The sequence below is a fragment of the Microcaecilia unicolor genome, chromosome 4, assembly GCF_901765095.1.
Source record: "Microcaecilia unicolor chromosome 4, aMicUni1.1, whole genome shotgun sequence".
NCBI classification, from domain to species: domain Eukaryota; kingdom Metazoa; phylum Chordata; class Amphibia; order Gymnophiona; family Siphonopidae; genus Microcaecilia; species Microcaecilia unicolor.
In genome coordinates this window covers 140,165,299-140,177,986 of record NC_044034.1, presented here as the reverse complement: position 1 = coordinate 140,177,986, position 12,688 = coordinate 140,165,299, and the positions used below count along the sequence as shown (strand labels likewise).

General features: G+C 47.1%; 1 protein-coding gene across 1 annotated transcript in view; it reads right to left on the bottom strand.

Annotated features, from left to right (window-relative positions):
• The window catches only part of CCDC73 (coiled-coil domain containing 73), a 98,114-nt gene that overhangs the window by 74,337 nt on the left and 11,089 nt on the right, over nucleotides 1–12,688 (bottom strand). Inside the window, exon 4 of the mRNA XM_030202428.1 lies at nucleotides 3,068–3,147. Coding sequence (XP_030058288.1) covers nucleotides 3,068–3,147 — 80 coding nt within the window. The remainder of the gene's footprint in view (nucleotides 1–3,067; nucleotides 3,148–12,688) is intronic.

Sequence of the window (12,688 nt, the reverse complement as noted above, 5' to 3'; positions counted from 1 at the left end):
GGTACCTTCTCATATTTTTGTTCCCCCTTCCTTGCTTTTTCTTCTTTTTCCGCTTCAGTTTTATTTTCAGGAACATCAGAGTGCTGTAGTGGAGCAAAAGAATTTTGTAGTGACAACACTTGTGCGGGTGGATGCTTCTGTGTCACATGATGAAGTCTGCCCGAGCCTACTGTGAACCATCTGTTATGTGGTTTTATTCTTTGAGGCAGTGGTGAGAAGTTATGATTCTGCAGAGTCCTATAAGTTGCTTTAATTGCATTTAATTCTTGCATTACTTTAAAGAGCTCTTGTCTTAAAGTAGATAGCTGAAGACAGATAGGACAAGCTTTAAGTCTCCAGATGATTGGCCTTGAAAGTAAAGCATCACAATTATTGCAGAGAATAAAAGTCATCCTGATTGGTTGAAATGGGTATGAACACGTGTACTATGTTAGAGTAATAGCCTGCAAGACTGCCTGTGTATGATTGGGTAAAGTTAATGAGGACTGGTTTGTCTATAAATGAGTGGCAAACCCTGGGGTGGGTGGGTTGTGGGGTGGGAGGGTGGGAATATAAGTCCCAAAGTGTCAGCTAAATGCTGCTGTGATCAAGGCAATGCTCTAGTTGAATGGACCCAAATGGTCCAGTCTGAGCAGGAATTACATGACCCTTACCCTTCATGACTGATTGTTGTTCCAGCATACTGTGTACTAACTAGCCACTTTCTTTTACAGAAGGGTAAATGGAGGAATTTATGTCCATGAATTTGTTATTTATTGCTTACTGTACTATCTCAACCATTGCTATACCTTTATTTATAGGAGAGCTGTTGTTCATGCAATAACCTGCTAAGAGAGGTAGAGCAGCTGTGCATTTGAGTAAGAAGGAGGGTTACTAAATTGTTGATAAGTGTCCTTCTATTTATTATACTATATTGCCAGATTAATTGATACAGTGGGTTGCAATCTTAAGGATGTGTCACTGATGGTAAAGGAGGCTTCTCATAGCAAGAATCAACAAGAAAATATAACTGACTTGGAAGGGTTTCTATATCTAAAGATAGATAGATAGATAGATATTTTTATACATGCATGCATACATATTCCACGTTGTCCACCCCTGCCACATGGGTGGCTGACAGATCCTCCAGGTGCTGCTCTATCCAGACCACGAGAAGGCCCATCTCTTTTGCTATCTGCTGACTCTTTGTTCCTTCTTGGCAACTCACATACACAACTGCTGTGGCATTGTTGGATAGCAAATGCACCAACTTGCCCTTGAGCAGACAATGAAATGACTGTAATATCAGTTGAATTGTCCTGGTCCCCAATCTGTTGATCGAGCTTCCTCTATAGACTAGCAACCCTGCATCACCTGACCGAGGCAGGGAGCGCCCCAACCTTTGAGTGCCATCTGTGGTCACAATTGTCCACTCCAGTGGCTCTAAACTCACCGCCTTGTCCAGGTTCACAGTGTGGAGCCACCACCTCAAACTGTGGAACATCCTGCCCCCTAATCGTAGCCTCACATCCTAGTCCTGTATCTGGGAAGGCCAACAAGACAAGAGTGAGTGCTGCAGAGGTCTCATATGTGCCCTAGCCCACTGAACCATCTCTAATGACTCAGGCATCAACCCTAATGCATGTAGATAGTCCCAGATTGAGGACACCTCACCTTGAGAAGAGACTGCACCTGAATCTGCAACTTCTGAGCCCTATCAGCAGAAAAGCTCAACATCATCTGACTCTTGGCTGTATTGGTCAACCATCACAAGGACTCCAACACTTGCACCACCCAAATGGTGATCCAGAAGCTCTCTTGCAAATATTTTGCCTGAATCAACCAATCATCCAAATATGAGTTTACCAGGATTCCCTCCCCTCATATGGCCATGACCACTACCCACCATAACCTTGGAAAATGTGCAGGGAGCTGTTGCTAACCCAAAAGGGAATGTACAAAACCAATAATGCTGCACCAAAATGGCGAAGCAAAGAAATCTCTGGTGTCCCTGATGAATCAGTATACACAGATAAGCCTCTGTGAAATCCAGGGAGGTAAAAAACTCTCCTTGTCTGACAGCCACAATTGCAGAGAGGAGAATCTTCATTCAAGCACTTGGAACCCTGAGGGCCCAATTCACCCTCTTCACATCCAGAATGGGTTGAAAAGTTTTTTCTTTCTTAAGTACCATAAAATAAATGGAATAATGACCGGTACCAAGCTCCTCATATTTAAATTTTACATTTCAAATTTGCTCCTGCATGCAGAAAGGTTAACAAATCTGTTTCAAACAACATATTTTTCATTAATTAATTACTTCTGTTATTAAGAATATTCTTATCTCATGTTGTATGGAACTAAAGAAGGTAGCATAACTTGAAAGATAGTCAAAATATATTTGCTTAATCAAGTCATTACTACAATTTATTTGCAGTCCTTTATTTCTACACCTAAGTGACTTAATAACAGTAATCATATTACCTTTATTCCTACATTATCTATATATAGATCTCTTCGTAATTAGATTATGGAACTCATTTTAAAGGTTTTATGGCATTTGCACATGTAAATAGCACGTTTACACATACAAATGAAAGCTATTACTTATATGTGTATGTCTGCAATGTGCACAGTTTTCATAGTGATGCGTTTGGGCAGGCCTGGTATTTTTACCTGCTCTTCTGGACCTGAGTTTGCAGGAATGACTAGGGGCAACTGTGCTAATCTTTTTTGCATTAAAAATCACCTCATAAATCCTAAAATTTGCATTTCGTAGCTGGCTCTGTAATTGACTTGCAACCTACATGTGCATGGGTCACCACTTATACGTTCAAAGCCCCAAGTGATTCCACTCCTTTTCAACACGTTCCTTTTTAAAAATAACTGCTACTACTGTACATTTTACCAAATACATGTGTATCTCCCAGAGCTTTAAAGATATTTTACAAAAGCCTCTACGTGCAGTGAGCTTTTTCTCAAAAACTATGGAAACTGAACATCCTGACTTTTCTTTTCCTACCTAGACAACCTATGAAAAATCAGTCTTTTTAGTTGCTATTAAACATACCTGATAAACACTACATACCTGCTTCAGATGATCTATTTCATGCTCCTTTTTTTTATCTACAGAAGTTAGTTTCTGGTTTAGCTGGATTACTGCCTGTACTATTGACAGAAACATGACATTTGTCAACAAAAATAGCCACATTTATGGAATCTGCATTTAACTATGTGACAATGACATTTATTTCATCCCCAAGATTTGCATCATAGTTATTAACTAACTATTCTTCCAAGATTTGCATCATAGTTATTAACTATTAATTATAACATCATACCATAGTTATATAATAAATGACAACAGATAAAGATCAGCATCGTTCCTCCAGTCTGCCCAGAAAGGCAGCCAAGGTTGTACATACAGCTCCATAAGAACCATACCCCCCCCCCCCCCCCCCCCAGCACATACACACACACTCCCCTTGTCTTTAGGATTATAAGTGATGTCTAGTACAGCCTACCCTTCTATGCCTCTTTTGTTGTTGTTGTTGTTATTGCTGTTCTTTAAAGTTTGAAAGATATTTAAGTTTTAATGTGAGTAGAAAGGAGAAATTAGGTCTTACCTGCTAATTTGCTTTCCTTGAGTCTCTCCAGACCACTCCCAATGAGTGGGTAATATGCTCTCCTACCAACAGAAGGTGACTGAGAACTACTGACTAGTGACACCTGTATAAAGGACTGTGCAACCCTGACCTGCTCAGTATTTCACATAGCCAGGCAGTAAAAATAGACTAACAAAAAACTAGAAACAGGAACAGAGGAAGAACAAATAGTGGAACATCAAATAGGTATCTGGAAAGGAAATAAGCACCAGAATTAAAAATCACGATGCAGTTCCCAGACCCCCCCCCCCATGATAGCCGCGAACCCACACATTCTTCCAGGATGGGGTTTGGGGAATGGTCAGGAGAGACTCAAGGAAAGCAAATTAGCAGCTAAGCCCTCATTTCTCCTTCCTTATCGTCTACTCCAGACCATTCCTAATGAGTGGAAAGTACCAAAGCAGTACTCACTGTGGGTGGGAAAGTCCGTAAAGCAAAATGGAAGCACCAAAAGAAGCATCCTGCCAAGACTGAACATCCAACCAGTAATGTCAGACAAAAGAGTGCAAAGAAGACAACATAGCCGCCCTGCAAATATCCTGCAGAGGAATACGCGAGTACACCACCCACGAGGTGACCTGTGCCCTCGTAGAATGGACCCACAAAACTGCTGGCATCGTCTTACCACTCAGTAAGTAAGCATACGAAACTGCCTCCTTAATCCATCTAGTGATGGAGGTCTTAGAAGCTGCCTGGCCTTTTCTTGGTCCCGCAAACAACATGCCGATCTGTGACCCAAAACTCCTCAGTTCGTCACACATAGCACTTGAGAGCTCTAGCTATGTCCAACCTATGTATAGAGGGAGAAGCAGAAGCCTTCTCCCATGAACAGGAAGGCAAAGAAATTGACTGATTGACATGAAAAGGAGAAAGCACGTTTGGTAAAAAGGATGAGACTTCCATGCAACTCCAAAATACGCCATGCCGAGTTCATAGCCACTAAAAACACCACTTTGAGAGAAAGATCCTTAAAAGTGGCTTGCTGAAGCGGCTCAAAAGGCGCCTTACACAATGTAGACAATATCAAATTCAAATCCCAAGGGGGAACCACCGGTCATATAAGAGGCTGCAATCTCTTGATCCCCTGGAAAAAACGAGCAACATCTGCATGCAAGGCCAGGGAACATCCCTTGTGACAAGGCAAGCCCCAGAGTCTCCCCAGTGAAGCAGTTGAGCCCAGAACTATGGGTCCCAGAAGTCCTTGCAAGAATGAGTGAGGACAGTAGTCCTAAAAAGATGGAATGGATTCCCAGTCCCAGCAGGGGGAGCAATGGCTCAAGGCAGGGTGAGCCTGTTACTCCCTTCACCACTAGAGGGCGAGGGAAGGATGAAGCTCAGTTTCCCTGACTTCACCATCAGTACATAATTCCCCCCAGCTGTGAGAAGGGGAGAGCAGATTTCCTGGAGGCTCTCAGTCACCAGGGAGGAGGAGAGACGAAGGGAGAGAGAGATTCCATGGAGTATGAGGAGGAAGGAAATAGCCTGCCACTAGAGCTGCCCAAGGGAGAGGAGCCAGCTACCATGGAGTGGGAGAATTCAAAGGTTGCCCTGCCCAGCACATGAAGGCAGTGGAGGAGGCCACACCGGGCATGGTGCTGAGAGGTGGGAGAAACTGCCAACCCTGCTTCTGACAGGGTTCCCTCTGTGCTGTGTAAAAAAACAGGTGATTTAGGGTATTGATTTGAGGTGCAAACACTGTCAATGAAGAGTTTTTCTGAACTATGGTGCCCTATGGGAAGTGGGCCGGACTCTTACTGAACCCTTCTGAAGGAGGGAGGGGGAGAAGGGAAACTAAGGCCTAGTAGAGGACCTGAACTCGGGAGGAGCTGAACATTTGCGGAGGGATTTGGGACCTGGTCTGTACCTTTTTCTTTTGAAGATTATCTTACGAGGACTGTACCTTTTCTTTTGAGGATTACCTTATGAGGACTGTACCTTTTTCATTTGAGGATTATCTCAGGAAGACTGTACCTTTTGTTTTGACGAATATATTATGATTTTTAGTATGAAATTGCCTTGATAATAAAATACTTTGGCCCGATTCCCAGTTTCAGCAGTATTCTGTCCTGGAACCCTGGGAGCCCACAGACTTGCCGGCTCCACCCAAGAGGAGGAAGCGGACCCCCATTACAATGGCACCCCAGATGGGACCGAGACCATGAACCATGGTGAAGAGTCGTTTGCAGTGGACCCTGGCTTCCCTTATCAAGGCGCAGACCAGCGGTCACCCAAGGTAAGCAGTACCTAGGGAGGGTCACGGCTGGATAAGGAGAGCAGCTAAGGGAGCAAAATCCAGGAGGTATAGGACCCAGGCTGTATTCTTAAAGAGGCCCTGCGGAAAAAAAAAGTACTGCGCTTTGGGGGGGGGGGGGGGGTTGTCTGCTTTATAGGATCTTCGCCACCGAAGATGGAGCAGAAGGAGTTGCTGCATTGGATGGCAACCCAATTTCAGAAGCAACAGGAAGGCTCGCAGCAGGCTTTACACCAGGTGGTGGAGGCTATGAGGGAGTAGCAGGGACCCCTCTTAAAAGCCCTGCAAGCCCAGATGCAGGTGATGGAGGACTTGATACAGAAAGTCACAGCACCCGTCACTCCTGAGTATTCTCCTATGGCGGTAGGACCTGCTACCTATGATTTTGGGCAAGATGGGAGAAAAGGATGCTGTGGAGGACTTTATAGTGACTTTTGAGCTTATTGCAAGGGCCGTAAAATGGCCGCCAGAGCAGTGGGCTGTGAGGCTGGCCGGCTGTTTAACTGGGGAGGCTCTAGCGGCCTATAGGGCCATGTCCCCAGCCCAAACCTTGGACTATGGACAGGTTCTTGATGCCATTAAAAGTAGGCTGGGGTTAACCAAGGATTATTACCGGAGACTCTTCCGGGAGACAGCCCTAAGGGGGGAAGAGAGACCCCGGACCTTAGCACAAAAACTCAAAGATCTGTCTTGCAAGTGGTTGGAGCCAGATAAGAAAATGGCAGAACAGGTGGTAGAGGAGATAGTGGTGGAACAATTCCTCTTCGCTATTCCCAGTTCTGCGCAACAGTTGCTTATTAGGCAAGGAACTCGCTTATTCCCAGTTCTGCGCAACAGTTGCTTATTAGGCAAGGAACTCGCTCCCTAGAGGACATGACTAGGGGGGCAGAGTTGTATTATGAAGCAAAGAAACTCCCCCTTAATCCCTTTTCCACTCGCAACAAGGGGCCTTTGGGCCAGATAGCCTCCCCAGCCTGGGAAAAGGAGCGACAGCAGGGAAGAAGGACCCTGGAGCCCCAGCCAAGAGGGGGAAGGTGTTTCCAGTGTGGGAAGGGGGGGGGGGGGGGTCTTTCCTTCGGGAGTGTACAGAAAAAGCAGGATTCATGGGTCAAAGAGGAAGGGACCAGGAATCCTTTTTCTTCCACGAAGTCCAGCTGGAGGGAATCTCAGTAAAGGCACTTTTGCACTCTGGGGCTAACCAATCCATGTTATCCAGGTCTTTGTGGAATAGGATAAGGAGTAACATTAAAGAGGGTGAGGGGAGGTATTCCTGATATTGGGAAGAGACTGGGGCCCTTTTACCCGATGTCTGAAGGAATTACATGGGTGGGTGACCACTCGGGCTCAGGAGGCCAAGGCAGAAGCCGACCCCATAGGCGGTGACTCCCTGGGGCAAATATTTCCCTTTCATGAAGAGTTGTTAGGAGCACCGGGGAGGGGGAGGAAAACGAAAGAAACCCGGCTTTCAGAGAGACAGGACCGAGCGAGGGCCATGAGGGAAATAGGTAAGGGGGAAGTCATGCCTTGGATCCCCGAGGAAGTATTAAAAAGATTCCCCGCTTTTGCTCAAGAGCAAAGAGAGGATCCTGTTCTAAAAAGGGCTTTTGAGCAAACGGTGGGAGGCCTTTCTGGGGGGTTTCCACGCTTTAGGCTGGAAAATGAGATATTGTATAGAGAGGTCCGGGAGCCTGTGGGAGGGGCTGTTAGGCAACAGCTTGTAATCCCCAAGATGTTCCGGAGACTCATCCTTAGGGGGGCCCATGATCATCCCTTAGCAGGCCGTAAGGGCTCCCAAAATACATTGAAGCAAGTGCGGGAACATTTTTATTGGCCAGGGGTACATCGGGACGTGCAGGACTATTGTCAGAGCTGTCCCCAATGCCAGAAGCTTGCAGACCGTTTTCCCCCAAAGGCCCTGCTGTTAACCTTGCCCATCATAAAGGAACCCATGTCTAGCATGGCCATGGACATCATTGGTCCCCTTATTAGAACCCCAAGAGGATTCCTATACATTTTGGTCATTATGGATAGGGCTACGCGGTTCCCCTGGGCCATGCCCCTTCATAATACAAAAGCTAATGGGATTGCCAGTGAGTTAGTGAAACTATTCTGTGAGATGAGCTTCCCAAGGGAGGTCCTCACAGACCAGAGTTCTAATTTGAAATCATACCAGTTAAAAAGGCCTTTGGCATTCGACACATTACCACCTCAGCTTACCACCCTCAGTCTAATGGCATGATGTAGCGGTTTAACAAGACCCTCAAGGGCATGTTAAGGAGGGGACTGAACCGTCAATATGAGGATTGGGATCAGTTACTCCCGTTCGCTCTATATGCCAGCAGGGAGAACATTCAGGCTTCGTTGGGGGTGTCCCCATTCGAATTAGTGTATGGGCGATTGCCCTGGGGAATTCTTGATATTATACAAGCGCAGTGGGTGGAAAAAGTAGATGACTCCCGGACTGTAAACACATATTTAAAGGAGTTGCAGGCTAGGTTACACCGCCTCTTGGATTATGCACAGAGTAATCTAGGGAAGTGCCAGGAGACACAGAAGGGATACTACGACCAGGGTACAAAGGTTTGGAATTTTCAGGCAGGGGATAAAATCCTACTAATGATTCCCTCGGACCCCCATAAGTTCACCTCTCTATGGAAGGGTCCTTCTGTGATAAAAGGGAAGGTAGGTCCCTGGTCATATCGAGTTAAGAATGAGAAAGGGAAAACCCAGACGTATCATATAAATGTGTTGTGTCCGTGGATAGAGCGGGAAGGACTGGTGGCTGCCTTGGAAGAGGACCTGGGACCCCAGCTTAGTGACCTCCAGGAGAGGGAGGCACCAGTCATTGGGTCTTCCCTAAATCTCCAACAGAGGCGAGCTGTAGAGACCCTGTTGGAGGAATTTCAGGACGTCCTTAATCCCCTTCCAGGGGAAACTCATGTAACTACACACTCCATTCATACCGAGCCAGGAAGGATTGTTCGTCAGAGGCCCTACAGGGTGCCTGAGTCCAGGCAACAGGAAATTATTAGACAGGTACAGGAGATGCTGGATATAGGAGTAATAGAGGAATCTAACAGCCCCTGGTCCAGCCCAGTAGTTCTTGTGCCCAAATCAGATGGATCCCAAAGATTCTGCATTGACTTTAGGAAGGTTAATGCTATCTCTAGATTTGATGCGTAACCCATGCCCCGCATCGACAAATTACTGGATAAGTTAGGGCGAGCCCAATATCTGACCACCCTTGATCTTACTAAAGGGTACCAGCAAATTCCTTTGGCAGAAGAAGCAAAACCGAAAACGGCCTTTGCTACACCTTTGGGTTTGTTCCAATTCAAAAGGATGCCTTTTGGCTTGAATGGGGCGGCTGCATGCTGCCAACGATTAGTGGACCATATTCTGCGGTGGCATCAGGATTATGACGCTGCCTACATGGATGACATAGTGATTTTTAGCACTGATTGGGAATCCCATTTGCCCCGGGTGGGGGCGGTGTTAGAATCCCTGAGGAAAGCAGGGCTGACCTTAAACCCGAAGAAGTGTGTATTTGCCAGTAGGGAAGTGAAATACTTGGGGTATCGGGTGGGGGGTGGGGTCATCAAACCCCTGACCGATAAAGTGCAGGGTATCATGGAGTTCCCCCTACCCGCCAACAAAAAGAATTGTGTAGCTTTTTAGGGCTCGTAGGGTATTATAGGTGATCCACCCCTAGATTTGCAGAGATTTTGAGCTCCTTGACAGGCATGCTCAAGAAGGGCCACCCCATTACCTTAGTATGGGGAGCGAAAGGGAAACAGGACTTTAACACTCTTCAAAATATCTTATGTAAGGAACCCGTTTTGAAAGGGGTAGATTTTGGGAAAACCTTTCTCCTACAGACGGATGCGTCTGAAAGGGGGCTGGAGGCGGTCTTATCCCAGGAGTTTGGGCAAGAGGAACACCCGGTCTTGTTTTTAAGTAAAAAATTAACACCCGCAGAACAACACTATGCAGTAATAGAGAAGGAGTGCCTAGCTGTTAAATGAGCAGTGGAAGCATTGAAGTATTATTTGCAGGGCCGTCCATTTACCCTTATTACAGATCATGCCCCTCTAAAATGGCTGCAGCAGATGCGGGGGCACAACAGCCACCTTACTAGGTGGTATCTAGCCCTACAGGCCTTTTCATTTACCGTACAGCACTGGGCAGGGAGGCTCCATGGGAATGCTGATGCCCTATCGTGAATGCAGACTAGACGGAAAAGCCGCTGTGGGCTTCCGAGCGTCGCAATTTCTTGAGGGAGGGGGTGTTTGACAAGGCAAGCACCAGAGACTCCCCAGTGAAGCAGTTGAGCCCAGAAGTCCTTGCAAGAATGAGTGAGGACAGTAGTCCTAAAAGATGGAATGGATTCCCAGTCCCAGCAGGGGGAGCAATGGCTCGAGGCAGGGTGAGCCTGTTACTCCCTTCCCCACTAGAAGGCGAGGGAAGGATGAAGCTCAGTTTCCTTGGCTTCACCATCAGTATATAATTCCCCCCAGCTGTGAGAAGGGGAGAGCAGATTTCCTGGAGGCTCTCGGTCACCAGGGAGGAGGAGAGACAAAGGGAAAGAGAGATTCCATGGAGTATGTGGAGGAAGGAAATAGCCTGCCACCAGAGCTGCCCAAGGGAGAGAAGCCAGCTACCATGGAGTGGGAGAATTCATAGGTTGCCCTGCCCAGCACATGAAGGCAATGGAGGAGGCCACACCGGGCATGGTGCTGAGAGGTGGGAGAAACTGCCAACCCTGCTTCTGACAGGGTTCCCTCTGTGCTGTGTAAAAAAGCAGGTGATTTAGGGAATTGATTTGAGGTGCAAAGACTGTCAATGAAGAGTTTTTCTGAACTATGGTGCCCTATGGGAAGTGGGCCGGACTCTTACTGAACCCTTCTGAAGGAGGGGGGGGGGGGGAGAAGGGAAACTAAGGCCTAGTAGAGGGCCTGAACTCGGGAGGAGCTGAACATTTGCGGAGGGATTTGGGACCTGGACTGTACCTTTTTCTTTTGAACATTATCTTATGAAGACTGTACCTTTTTCTTTTGAGGATTATCTCAGGAGAACTGTACCTTTTGTTTTGAGGAATATATTATGATTTTTGGTATGAAATTGCCTTGATAATAAAATACTTTGGCACGAGTCCCAGTATCAGCAGTATTCTGTCCTGGAACCTTGGGAGCCTGCAGGCTTGCCAGCTCCACCCAACAGGAGGAAGCGGACCCCCATTACACCCTGCACTGGAACCCAAAAAGAAGAAAGTGCTGCCAACTGCACCTGAAGAGAAGACAATGACAACCCCTTCTCCAAACCACTCTGAAGAAATTCCAAAATCTGAGCAACCAACGCTCAAAGGAGTGGCACCTGCATGCTCTTGCACCAGTTCTCAAAAATACGCCAAGCCCTAACAAAGGCCAGAGAGGTGGAATTCTTGTGTGAGATCAAAAGGGTATAAATCACCCCCAAGGAATAACCAAACTCCACTCCTCCAGATCCAGATAATGACGTCTGAGGAAATCCGTGTCCAAATTGTCGACCCCAGCAACATGCACTGCTGACAGTAACCGAAGGTTCTGTTCCACCTAGGCCATAAGAAGGGCCAACTCTTGTTCCAGAAAAGGGCTCTTTGTCCCCCACTGCTGACTGACGTATGCTACTGCCGTTACATTGTCCAAGAGGACTCACACATCTCTGAAGCATATCAGCGAGTGAAAGGCCATCAGGAAGAGATATATCACCCAAGTCTCCAGTAGACTGATGGACCATCAAACCTCAGTCTCTGACCAGCTTCCCTGAGCCACTTGGCCAAGACAATGAGCTCCCCATCCAGAGAGGCTCGCATCCGTTGTCACCAGTACCCAATCCGGTGGATCCAGATGCATGCCCCGACTCAGATGACCGGGGTGCATCCACCACCGAAGACTGAGAAACACCACTCAGCAGAGCCATACTCGGGAAGAGAGAGGGTCTGCTTAAGGCAACCATTGTGCCAGCATCGAACATGCCCAAGGCACCACTTCTATGGTTGCCGCCATGGAACCTAGCACCTGCAGATCATCCCAGGCTGTCGGAGCCTAAAAGGTGAGGAGACGAAGAATCAGAGCTATAAGCTTCTGCTTCCTGGCCTCTGGAAAAGACACCATCCCATTCCAGGTGTTGAAACTCATACCTAGGTAATCCAGCGTCTGGCTGGGAATCCAGCCCAGATGCTGGAGCAGCAGCACTACCCGAGCTGTAGCTGGCCTGCTCTCCTCAAGCGATCTTGCTCAAATCAGCCAGTCATCCAAGTACGGATGCACCAGAATGCCCTCTTGGTGAAGATGAGCAGCCACCACCACCATTACCTTGGAGAAGGTTCTGGGTGCCGTGGCTAGGTCGAAGGGCATTGCCCGAAACTGGTAATGCTCCCCCAGCACCGCAAAGTGAAGATATTTCTGATGCTCCAGGAGCATCGGAATATGCAGGTACGCCTTGGACAGATCCAGGGATGTGAGAAATTCCCCTGGCTGAACCACCATGATAACCGAAAAGCAGAAATAAGCAAAGCTCGATTCACTCGCTTGAGATTCAAAATCGGGCACCAAGAACCCTCCTTTTTGGGCACCACAAAATAAACTGAATCTTTCAGACCTCTCTCTGCCCGAAGAGTCAAAAGACACTGCAAGGTGAGATGGATGGCTCCTGCTTTGACCAGCGACTTGCAAGGAGAAAGAAGGAAGGCACCCGAAAAAGGACAACGAAATTCCAGGGCATAACCGTTTCAGATAATATCAAGGACCCACAT